Source organism: Ostrinia nubilalis, chromosome 5 (genome assembly GCF_963855985.1).
Source record: "Ostrinia nubilalis chromosome 5, ilOstNubi1.1, whole genome shotgun sequence".
NCBI classification, from domain to species: domain Eukaryota; kingdom Metazoa; phylum Arthropoda; class Insecta; order Lepidoptera; family Crambidae; genus Ostrinia; species Ostrinia nubilalis.
In genome coordinates this window covers 15,462,270-15,475,568 of record NC_087092.1, presented here as the reverse complement: position 1 = coordinate 15,475,568, position 13,299 = coordinate 15,462,270, and the positions used below count along the sequence as shown (strand labels likewise).

The 13,299-nt window shown below is 40.3% G+C and overlaps 1 protein-coding gene across 1 annotated transcript in view; it reads right to left on the bottom strand.

Moving 5' to 3' along the window:
- The window catches only part of LOC135072040 (E3 ubiquitin-protein ligase HECW2-like), a 31,621-nt gene extending 20,374 nt beyond the window's left edge, over positions 1-11,247 (bottom strand). Inside the window, exon 1 of the mRNA XM_063965967.1 lies at positions 10,802-11,247. Coding sequence (XP_063822037.1) covers positions 10,802-10,842 — 41 coding nt within the window. The 5' untranslated portion in view covers positions 10,843-11,247. The remainder of the gene's footprint in view (positions 1-10,801) is intronic.
- Between the last annotated feature and the right edge of the window lie 2,052 nt (positions 11,248-13,299).

Below are 13,299 nucleotides of genomic sequence, written 5' to 3'. Positions count from 1 at the left end.
ATACAAAATTACTATTTACCTACGCAGTATGATAACTTCGAGCTTAATTTAAAACTCGTCTCGGTAAATCATTGTAATCGGACGAAACTACGAAGCGTCCATTAATCAAAACGCGATAGAAAGCCGTGCGAATATTTTGCAACACGATAATGTTGTTTGTTAACAAAATCCGTCCAAACTTTTTCGTCAACAATTAGAATGAAATAGGCAGTGCGTGTGAAAGCCGACGGACTCCTTTGGCGCTTACTAGAGTGTGAACTATTATAAATAATCGTGCACCCACTGCACGTGTGAAGACTAGTTGAAGACCATCATCAATTAAACACTAAATCGACTCAAATGGGAGGTTTTGGACACGATTCGACTTTCCTAATTACTGAAGAAAAATTTCTTATCAACCGCATTCTCAAAGTCAAAGTTCGTATTGGTCGTGAAGCAATGACGCCTAATATGCCCATTCAGAGCATTGAACCGGTGGAGATTATCTCCAAAAAGAGGAGAGCAAGGCCGGCCCACATTAGACAGAGACAAAACGTGGAGCTCTAGGCTAGTAATACCCGTAATCGATTTAGGAGAGCGGGCAGAGATTTAGAGCCGGCCCGCCCCCCGCTCGTGATCGAGATTCGGTAATTAGTATAATAATTTCATTTGGGCTCGGTGAATTATACGTGGAGAAGCGTACGCGCAGCCGTCGCGGTCACCTGGCCTGACCCTTCGATAACTTCTGTGAATCCACGATTTTTGCTTTGTTCCTCGAACACGGTTACGTAACCCGTCAGGTCGTAGACATAACAAATGCGCGATTTTCGGCGCAATCGGTTGCCATAACAATGGGTTCGCCGAATCCAAGGTTGATTCTACAAGGAGCACGTTCACGCCTTAAAGGCTCAAACCCTTTTAGAGAAAGAACCTTCAGTTTATTGCGACCTATTAACGGTGGGTATTGTGTTAGACGCGTGTGCAATAACCGCAATAGCTTAATTATTGGCAGCATTATTCGTTGAATTGTTGCGAGTCTAAGACAAAGGCCAAGGAAATTGAGGAAGCGATCAGCGATTCTGCAACGATTGCGTACGCGCAGCCGCAAGGCCGTTTCCCGGCACAGTCGATGGGAATGACCTAAAATTACGCCGGCAACGAAAGGGATACGTGTTAAACTCGACTGCGGCTGTTTTGCCGACTTGAATAAACTATACATCAGTTGCGGAACGATTTGTATAATATCTTCGTTAAGCGTTGTGCACGAGAATCGCGTGAGGGCGACTGTGTTGTTGATTTAGCATCGTAATAGTTCGTCGGACTTTACAAATATTTTTATAAGTGTGGAATTATCGAAAGCATCACATACGGTAAAATTTTACCCCATTACATTTCGAAGGTGGGTATATTTTATCGGTGAATCAAAAACACCTCGAGGTTATTGTTACAGGGCGATGGTGTTCGGTCCAGAATCTTCAAGATCAGTAATAGCATCTGCGTCATTACATAAGGCCACGTCCCACGCATATATCATGGAGGCAGCAATCCCGAAAGTTAATGACTAGCGGAGGCATTCCCCCGGAGGTCGGCCGCACGCGCCTGCCGTGCCTGGGGCTGCGCGCGCGCCGCCTGCTCGGTCTTAGGGTTACCAACCAATTGTTAGAAACATCTGGAAGTTACGTATTGATCTGTTATTACTTGTACTTTTTTAATTTTGATGAGCTTTCCCAAATCATAGCCCAGATAAATTTCTCAGATGACAGATACAGGAAATAATCACCAACCATAAAATCACCTGCTATCAAATTATCCAGTTCCTTCTCGCAATAAATAAGTATCAGTTACACTACATGTTATAAAAATGTAGAGCCGTTGCGATATTTGGTCAGGAAATTATATTTTTCTCGTAAATAAAAAAAAAAGATATCATCTAACTTTTGATCGGATTGTTAATGAAATGACAGCCCTGATCGCCCCTCGCCCCGCACCTGCCCCTTGCCCGAGACAGGTGTGCGAGGTGTGTCCGTCGGCCATCGGCCATTGTGTACAGAGATCGGCGATAGCTGCGCGGGCGCCGATAACGCGGTACTTGACGTCTTGATTCCGGGTGGATCCGATGACGCAGCGGATCGCACTTATTCAATTAAACTCGCCCGCGATAACGCCACTCCTCATTAGAATGCGTCTGTCCAGACAATCACTACTTGTGTCTTGAGACTGTAAACAATTAGATTAGATAATGGAAGTCACTGAGGCGAGATGAAAATCTCAAGAGATTCAATGATAATGCCGGGAAATAACGGACAGAATTCTGATCTGAGGGCTTTGGTTTTACCGAGCTTTGCATTTACAGGACTCTCACTTCAGTCATAGATCAATTTTATCATTACTATGTACTTATTATAAATAGCAATACAGGCCTGTAACAGGCCCCACGCTAAGTAAAAATGAACAGCATCGTGATCAGAGTAGATTTAGTTTTCGGCAGTTGTGACGAAGTAAATAAATCTTCGCTTACTTTGACATCGTCAACGTTGGTAGTAGTTGTACTTTCACCGTAATATCGCGTCTGTGCCCGTGGCATCGGCCATCCTACATAACTCATTACTGTAACAGCTTGATGACTTGGATTTGAAGTACTTACTCCAAGCTAATGTCTCTTCACTAAGAGGCCCATACATCAAACACGCTGAAGACATGATGCTTTAGTAGACACAAGTTCAGATGGTAAAATAATTTCTAAACCAAACATCATTCAAAACCTTTCCGATCACGATATCAGATCGAGAACGATTCAAACGAATGTATCATTTCCGAGATGGAATCGATTATGATTTCACAGGTAAGAAACAATCGTTGAACTCGAAATAGCCCGGTGCAGCAGAAGTGAGACAGCTTAGAGCTCCCTAAACCTAACATCAGGCGGGCCCCGGGCGCTGCCCACAATAATTGAGGCCCGCGCGGCCCCGGTTCACGCTACGGTAACCTCTGGTTACTGGTAATTATAATTACAGGGACACGGTGAAAGAATTCAGACCCTAAGGCTTTCCGAGCTGCATATTTGGGATGGCAATCGAGAGCAGTTGTTTGGTTTTCTTACGTGATTTTTACATTTGGGTATATTCCATCACAGTTAAAATTCTTGTAGAGATTTTTTTTTGTTTTTTTTTTCCAAAGAATAAATCTTTCAAAAGATAATAAATGACGGGTAAAATGTCAATGTTACCGTAGCTGCTGCGTAGCATGCCGAGAAGCACCGTTGAAAACAATGGCCGCCAGGGTAACGTTTGGGGGACGAGAAAAAGTATCAAATTACTTCCGAGAATAATTCTAATATTGACACGTAGAACGGGACCGATTGTTCCACCACAATAGGCCATTCGCTTTAAAAAATTAAAATGAAGCCTCCATAATATTTGTAGAAGGTAACGCTAAATTATGAAAGACACGACATTGGCGCGACCTCATTGGAATAGAAGCCGATACGTGCCCAATATTCTCACAAATTACTTCCTATGATGAATGTGCCTCGATTTGTTAACGAGAAAACAAAAGATTGATTTTTTGTTTACAATAAACAATCTCTGCTTAGGCCCTCGGCACGCGGGCGTCTAGTGCTTGACCATATTTTCAAGGTCCATCATATTGCGATATGTGCGCGGTTTGTTACATATTGTATGAGACGTTCAGATATTGACATTCAGAGCAAATAATGCGAAGGGCACGCCAAAAGAATATCAAGTGACAAACGGAGATCAAATTGTTAACAAAAACAATACACGGATTTCCCAGTATAACCCATATAAGTTTTCACATACATACACCTATTGCCGCACGTAGGTACTCTTTCTTGAACACATTATTATATATATATTGTTTACCATGATTTGAGCTAATGTTCTATAATTCTTAATTTAGACCCCAAATTCACCGACGCTCTTCGCAACATTTTATGACGAAAAGATCGCGTTTGATCCCTTTTCTCACAAATTAGGTTTCGGGGATATAAATCCTAAATTGAAAAATATCCCGCGCGGTAATGTGTTATAATAACGGGGTATAAGGTGTATAAAATTAAATTCGCGTTATCCCAACATGTGTAATAAAAGCATCAGGTTCATAAAAACGGTCGAAACCCTCTTTGGGTTATTAGATCCTTTGCCGATATCATCATAACTCTTCAAGTATTCTTAAGTCTAATGGATTGATGATTCTTTAGGCGAACGTTTATTTCAAAATGGTTTATTAAGCAATAATGAAACGGAAAGGTATACCGAGACAGGCGACCCCGCGGGCTCTCCTTGTAATGTAAAAACTGTTTTATGGTCCCCTTTTTGGGGTTCCGTACATTTTAAAATAAATCTTGGAAGGGATTATATGAAAGAGCTTGAAATGAAGGTCATAAAAATTTTGGTCAATATAAATTGCATAATAAAAGTTATTCAGAAAACGTAATAATAAATTCTCATATTTCCAAACTAACTGAATATTTCGAAAAATACGTTCTTACTCCAAATTTTCAGGAAAACATGTTATGCGTCAAAAAGTTACAAGGAAAATCATCCAGTGTCTTCAGTTCGGCAATTTGTTCTACTTGTTTGACAAATGTCTCAAACAAAATGCATCCAATTCGTTGTACACTGCTAACAATGACTACACATCAAGGCCTGAATGAATTAGCGTATGAAACACAAAACGGTCGTGTAAACGACCCCGCCCGCGTAACGCCAATTAGGACATCATGAAGGACTTCCGCTGCTAGGAAACGGACAGACAACAAATTTATTATGTATGTATGCAATGCGTTTGCGCAAGCGCTCTCTATTTACAAATAGCCAAGTGCCCGGCGCGTGGCGGCGTTAGGGCGCTCGATAAAGGTGATATTACAAATGGTGATATTAGGTGCAACTGCACTAAATGTGAAATATTTTTAATCTTTTGGACTAATGACTCTACATAAATGATGATGAGAATGATATTGGATCATCCTAAGAGTATGGCCCCGTAATGTGATTGAGCTTTAAGTTTACTTGGAAAATATTCTTGCAATAAAAATTTGAGTGTTCATTAATTATTTTAAACCTCTTGACTTTTTCCAATATTACCATCAATCATGTTTAGTAAATGCACGTTTTGGGAAGGTTTTACTAGAATTGTCGTTGAGTTCAGAATAATAATGGTTTGTAATGACAATAATGATGTCGTAAATGCATTGTCACCACAGTAGGTAACGTATTGTCATAAATTATTGAGGTATAATCGCTGTGACAAAACAATTTAAGAGAGCGTTTTACTTGCTCTATGTTCCATAATATCATGAAACGACACCCAAGTGTGATGACTCTACACTTCAGAATGGATTCAATGATACCCTTGATAAATATTGGCATTCGGCTAATCAGACACTCAAAAAAACTGTGCTGGATTTTGAATCTACCTCTTTATAACTCTGAGATTGAATTGAACTTTCAATAAGTTTAAATTTTGTTTTGTTAAACGAGTCATAAACACAGCAAGTGTACGCGCAGCCTAACAGTTCTGCAACTGACCGGCAAAAATCTTATCCAATAGCTCTGAACACTGAAGGTCAAGTTTACTTTGTTCTGTTAGCCGTTTATGTAATAGCATTAATATCTGTGCAGAATGCATTGACGTGTGTATGGAAATGCACTTGTTCATAATCAATAAAAATTACAATTAAAAAATATCAGCAAAAACATACTCGTAATCCTAAATCCTCGTTAATCTCTGCGATATCTACTGGTAAATCCCAAGTGAGGGAGCTTGTAAATAAAAATTCCCAATTTAAAAAAGGATTATCCTTATCCAGCAAAAATATATACCTAAAACCTATTTGCGAAATCTACTGGTAACCCCGAAGTGGGTGCTTATCGGAGCATTTTGGCAAATACTGACGCGACCTTATAACGCTTTCGTATATTTTTATACGGGCTTGTTAAAAATGATGTCTAAATATACAAGTAAAAAGTAAACATCGCAATGTAATTTGAACGTATACTTTAGAGGTGCCTGGATGTTTGTTAAACTTTTAAAAGCTGCAGCTGTTGCGCTATGTATAACTATGTATCTGGGAAAATTAATACTTGTTCGTTATCTCAATTAATTGAGAATGTAATATTGTGAGATGGGGTAATTTCCAAAACCACTGTATTTGAAAAAAATTGTCCTATTATATCAATATATTTTTAGGACCGATTGTTTAACTCTGGCAAAGCCAGGGCAGACGGCTAGTTATTTCCATGACTCATTTCAGCAGACCCCACTTATAACGCGCGTCAATTGTGTTACAACCGTCTGGTCAGTTATCATGCTAATAGACGCAGCTATCAAAGTGTGACAAACAGACAAGAATAACGAGTTGCGTGTAATTAATGCGAATTCCTTCCCGCACAGGAAGCGGGACAATGGCATGAGGGCGCGGGACAATGCAGGGCCTGCGACCCTCGCCGCGGGCGCAGCCCACTTAATTAGCGGACCGTTTTATTAATTATCCGTTAAGAGTGTTGTTGTTAGTTCAAAAGTTAGTTCTTTTGTGTTAGGTAGGAATAACTCTTCAGTCATTTTTGTTTTAATTTCTGGTCAATGTGCTTTGTCACAAACATAGAGCTTTTAACCACATTTTAACCGTGTAGCGGCAGCGGCAAGCTATAACATAGCGCGTGGTGTAGTAAATACTTCTCAATCTCTTCGTTTGCAAAAAGGTTTCACTGATGTGACCAGTTTGGGTGAGCAGTAAAGACTGTACAGTTGTGGACATACAAAACAAAGTGTTTGTTTTGTCATATTAACGAATATCTTTAGTGTTAACTTTGATTGGCACAAGCAGTTAAATATCATTACAAAATGGTATCACTAAGAATACGGCCACACATCAATGTTGCTCGATATCTAATAGAGATACCATAAACCATTGTGCGTTAATGTTGTATGTTCAGTGTAACAACAATGAATAGTGAGTTACCATAGGATTATCAGTGACTAATAGATGTCACAAAGTAATTACATATCGTAAAAGTGAAAAATAACTTCGGAAACAATCAGAAGTCTGTTATCAACGGAAACGAAGACAATGACCGATTGCTGAGCACACCTGTACAAGGTATACTTGCATTGAGGTAATTTCGGCCTTCTCTACATAATACCAGTCAATATTTGTACAACATAGCCAATATTAATACCAAGGTCCAACACCGGAGGCAAAGTAGCTGAATTACGACAAAGCGGTACAAATATTAAATCAAATGTTTTTGTAAGTAATACATGACACAATATCTTCCAGCGAACGTGACTACAAAAATCCATGACTTGACCCCATCAAAAATATCAGATAAGAAACTTCTTGACATCCAGTCTTTAATCAAAACAAACCAATTTGTGATAAAATATCACCCGAGCTTCGGCTACTTTGTTTCTTGGAATAAGCTCCATTATTTAATTTTACGACTTCAATACGGCCGATATAGAATTAATCTACAAAGGCAATTCCGATGAATGGCCGCCGCAACCTATATCCGTGGCCGATGTTACAAAACGCTCACCGACGTCGTAGATGACCAAAATAGATACGTTCTGTCACAGTTTTATTGATTTTTTAATGGACTGGACTCCTTTTTTTACTATGGGGTTCCTTATTCTGAAATAATTTCAAGGATCACGAGGACATGCTTCGAATACGATACTTTGTAAGGGATATAGGCCTATTGTTTCAATTTGAACGAGTTACTCTAGTCATCCTTGGTCACCTAGACTTGTCGGGCTAACTGGCTGACTAACAATGGTGTTCCAAGCCACTGACTTCAGCTCAGTACTAAACACTGGTCTTTAAACGATGCATGTAGCCATCATGTTTTTCCTTGAGTTCAAGATGTGATGAAAAACATAGCTAGTTGCAAGAACATTGCAATCTCAGCAATTATGTCATCCATATAACTCAAGCGAACCCAAAAATGATTCTTCAAGTCAAAGAAAATTACGTGTGTGGGGATTGTACCATCAAATATTTTCCTAATGGCCGTCCGAATAACGTGAGTAACATTCAAGACTATATCCACGCTCGTTTCGGAGTCAATGAGCGAAAACAGCAATTTTCCACACATGGTGTAATCTATATCATGGTGTTTGTCCAAAACGTGATAACCGATACTAACGCGTTCAAGCTCGGACAAAGCAAACCTTCGAGGTGGTCATTGAACGATTCTTGTTTTCTGGGCGTTAAGTTTAAATTTTGTTTGAAGGAAGTCGAGAGGGGTATTTTGGTGTATCGGTATCGTACCGATTTGATCTTGTACCTCGCTCGTTCCCATATCGAACGAGGATTACGAGTTACGAGCGAGACGATTACGCTTTTCGATTTGATTGGGCCGTGACTAACGATATGGGAGCACGAAGCTAACGTGCGCGAGCGCCTACGCGTAAAAAGCCGACAATTTACGATCGTTATAAAAGTTTAAGTCGTGTCCCATTGTTTATAATTTAAAACCAATACAGGGATATAAACCACACAGCTGTAATTTGTTCCGAACTATCTATTTGAAATAATAGATTCTAGGATTGTTAAGCATCCGAAGATTAGTGGTATCTGCCAATATGTAGAGTCATCTACTCGTACACATTACCGAAGTAATATATTTACGTTTTTTCGTTTAATAATACGTACGTTTTACGTTTAAGTTACATATACATATTTAATTATTTATGGAATTTGAATACTTAGTCCATTACTAATTACCGAAACTAATGTGACTGGCACTTGACTGATTTTAAAAGCGGCGCGTTATCAATATACAAGTTCTTTGTCAACTTACTCGTAATTTTTTAGAATGTTAATGAACTTAGCTTTGAACATACAAGATAAGGTTTCCGATATCTTATAATTAAGATATCGGAAACCTTACCGAAAACTCTAATGAGTATCCTGAAAGTTTGTGCTTTCAATAAACAAACACGATGCGTAACGTTATACAAACTCATCGACAATAGAAGCGATTATATTTTTCTCTCTAGGCTTGACAATTGACATTATCTCAAAAGAAAGTAAAAAAAAAGCTGTATTTGAAGCAACGGTCGCCTTTAGAAGTGCTTAAAGGTGCCGACAGAGGGTCGTCTCGTCGAAACTAGTAAATCCTATAGAACTATCGCATGGACAGTGGTAGAGCGCGTACAATAAAGTTTGGTAAGGAAATAAAACTTTTACCGGCAGTTAAGGTGCATGTAGAGTTCAACAAGTGAATTTATGTTTCTGTATGGGTTTCTTATTTATTGTGTAGTAGCTTTGGTGATATATTTTACACTTGCGTATAATTTTTAAAATAACACATCGATCTATGTGGATTTATATTAAACCGAAAGTTCAAAATACCACAAATTCTATCAAACTCGGCACTTCAATTTTATGGTACCCTTCCAGTTGTATTTTCAGGTCAATCTAGATAAGTGGCAGCGTTTCCACATTTACGGAACTGTACTCTATTAATTTTAGACCGGGCCGATGGCTGGAGGGGGGTGTTAGCCAATCGGTGACGTCATCATAAGCCCGGTAGACCAGCTCTTAAGCGCTACGCAAACTTGACTAGATTCTTGATAAGTACGGCAAAATAAAATCACCATCAAAGCGACTTTGATACGGCAATAGAAATAAAACTGCTGAACATCTGCCAATTGATATAATAGTAGAACATCTGTTTCCTTGCGAATTTCGTGTTGAACAAAGCCCTTGTTTTTCACCAATTTCCTTCGTAGTATATGATTTTATAGAACTTTCATTCATGGTTGGGGCATTAAAAGGTAAATAGGTGCTGGATGCAGCTTATCTTTCACTATAACAACGACGCCAAAAAATTACTCAATCTCAAAAACTTGAATCCATTGTGAAATGGTTGATTGTTTGTTATGAACCGATAGATACCGGTCGGTTACTCTGTGCACTGGATGTGTTTACATTTGCGCAGTGCCTTATTCGCTACCACTGATCTCTATCGCGATCTAAACCGTGTTATGATCAATGCTTTTAGCCCCTTATAGCTCTGTTATAAAACGGGAAGGCATAAATCATAGTTATTATACACGGATAGAGCGATTTGTAGAGTTGGTAATAGAAACAAGTGATTATAGTGATATACTGCGAGTACAGGAAAGAAAATCGTAATTTTACAAAAGGCATGGCTTGACATAATACCGCCTCCAAGGCACTTTTGGACTAAGTTCGGTTAAGCAATGTGATTTGCCTAAAATGTTTCATTATCTCCAAAACAAATTACCAGCACACGTAACACTCGGTTTCACTGGTCCAGAGATTACATGCGTACGCATTGTTGCGTGAGGAACTGTTACACTCCGATTAGTCTCAAGCTCCAAGCGAAAGTACGTCTGCCATGAGAACAATCTAATTGCACCCACAATGGATACTGGCGCGACAATAATTAATGAAATACACTTGACGAGTCGTAATATTTGCATAACATGTGCGTGCGGCGACGCGAAAAAGCGCCGGGGTGGCGATGATGAATGAGAGCAGACAGGAAAGATTAAGCTCGAGATTGTGCGACAAGTCTCGTAGCGCGCAACGCGCGAAGCGGCGCTTGCGCAAGTGCCGGGACCCTGGAACCAACCGCTGGATAATAGGCTTTTATTGCGACTCTCGAGCTGCCATAGTTTAGTGATAAATTGGTGCGATAGACGTTACTCTTTAAGATTGAAAAGGCGATGTGACGTGTTGTCAGTCCCCATTGAGTAGAAACTAGAGCAGAATACGTGCTGAGCACTAATAAAAAGTTGTGGAAAGTTTTGTAAAGTATGTACTCACAGACTGAAGACTACGCCGAAGGACTTGGATATGATCCCCATGGTTTTTTTCCAACCCTTGATGAACTGGCGGCGGCGCGCCCCGCGGGACGGCGCCGCACGCGCTCCTAGCTCCGCGTAAGAATTAATTTTGCCGGTTTCGAGAACCGCCAAAGAGTCCCTTCATCACTGAGTCTCACTTCACTGGGAATAAGGTTGGTTGTCACTCAGCACAAACTCCATGTTCCTTTCATTCATAAAAGTAGAGAAGTCCACGTGAGGAGGCGCTCCGTACGGTTCCGCACGGGCGTCCGGCCCGCTGTCTCATTACAATACAATCGTATGTACCTTGACGACTTATTTCGTTTATCCAATTTGAATATCAAATCGGTTGCACCGTCACGGAAGGGTCGTTGGACATCGCAGCGGGCGCCGGAGGGAGCGATGCGGGCGTCCGCTCGGCGACGTCGCGCGTGCGGCACTGACAGACGCGCCCACGGCCCGTAGAGCGAGGGACGATGCTACGGCCGCGCTACGGGGGTGGTTCGCCGCGACTTCCAAGCTCGCGTGAGTCATTGCCGTTGCACTCGCGGTCCGCCGTCGTTATCAGCGATTATTTTCCGCGGAAAATCTCGACGTTGAACGGCTTGCGCCTTCGGGGACACTGTCGCATTCGACACACGACAATTACGGGGCAATCAATGGTCTTTCAGATCGCCTGTCTTGTTGAAACGCCTTGGGGATCATGTTGCGTGATCGTTGCTTGTCCGCTTGTGCACCTCAGCCAGTCGTCGACGCACCTGATTTGTTCTCGGTTTCAGAAAGGATTTAATGACGTAATTGCGCCTGGCGAGCGGCTGGAGAGTAGAGCGGTCGCCTACGCAGTTGGCACGCACATATAAAATTAGCAAAGGATAAGTGAAATCGCTCGTGCTGCACCGTTGATGTCAGCGTGAGCTCATCGACCTGACTCACTAACATTTTGCTGCAGAACAATTATTATATTGCTATTAGTTTTTAACTCTATATTCGAAGCAGGAAATGACATCAGCTACAATAGATGAAAGTGAATGAGCTAGTTTTGCATCAAGTTCTAGTAATCATCTTCGAAATTAATTTACCTTCGCTGTAAATCCAACGTCAAAAAAAGACAGACATTTCTATTCACATCACAAAAAGCATTTAATGAAACTACGGGCCTGTCATATAAACAAACGGACAAGTATGTAACACATTGTAATTCATGCGTCGTACATCCCAGCGCATAGTAAACAGGGCTGTCCCTGAGCCCTTAGCTGGATAATTTTAATTGAGAAAACAAAACAAAAACTGATGCATTGTGGGAGGATTGAACGAATTGCAAATTCATCGTTGCATACATGGTTGGATATGACGAGTAGATTGGCATGAAAATGGAGATTATTTTTAATCGGATCTGTGCGTAGATAACCCTATCGCGTTGGGAACACGTGTTTCTGTATCGCGACCTATATCTGGTGTATCTTCACCCCGCCATTCACGGGCCCGCATGAAAGACTCACGACCTGTTTTGTTACGATTTATTCAACAAATTATTGTGCTGAATCCAGTTTTGAATTTTTGATACTACATATTAAGCTTATTATGAATGGCTCTTCAAAGAAGCTCAACTCGTTTTTAGTTTGTCACATAATGGGTGGAAATCGATGAGCTCAACGTTTCCTAATTCTACTGCATATGTAATTCCAATTAAGATCTTGATGATGCACTGATATATTAAAAGTTAATATATGATGATGAGTAACGAGAATGACTAAAGATTCAAAAGATTGTTCTGGTGGATCAAATCTATTGCCTAAAAATTTGCTTAATATTAAATTTGTTTTTGTGTTTTACAAAAGTGTAGTTTTGTGCGAGCGTGACGGATCGTCCTTCAGGTTCGGAGAGGCATGAAACGTCCGAAATTGGACTCGCGTTGCGCGCTGAAACAATGTCGACGAGCTATTTACATGAGAATAAAAGCGGATATTCGCGGCCTTAACACATACGATACTGTTTATTTTACGCTTGGTAAAATTTACGAAATCATTTATACATTAAAATGTTTTCAGACTAGAAGAATGCCAAAAACGTGAAACGAAAAACCTACAAATGACTATTTTATTGGACTGGCGTTAGTAAGCTTTAAAAGTTCTATCTATAGGATCGATATCTGAAATATCTGATTATGTTTATAAAGTACACATAAGTATCGCTTAATTAGTCACAAATTCGATGTGTAATGCATTTATGTTTTTTACAAACGTTGCAGTCCAACGGCAGCGCAAAAACATAATACAAATGACATACAATATCGAAACTGAGTCACGCTGCGTCTCGTTGGTTGGAATTATGCGAATCACAGCAACCTTGCTACGTTCTAAGGCTGGGTAGCACCATCTTACTTTAACAAACGTCAGAAATCTGTCAAACTCCATACAAAACACACCGGTTATCGTTATAGTTACCGTTAAAGTTAGGTGGTGCAACTCAGCCTTAGTA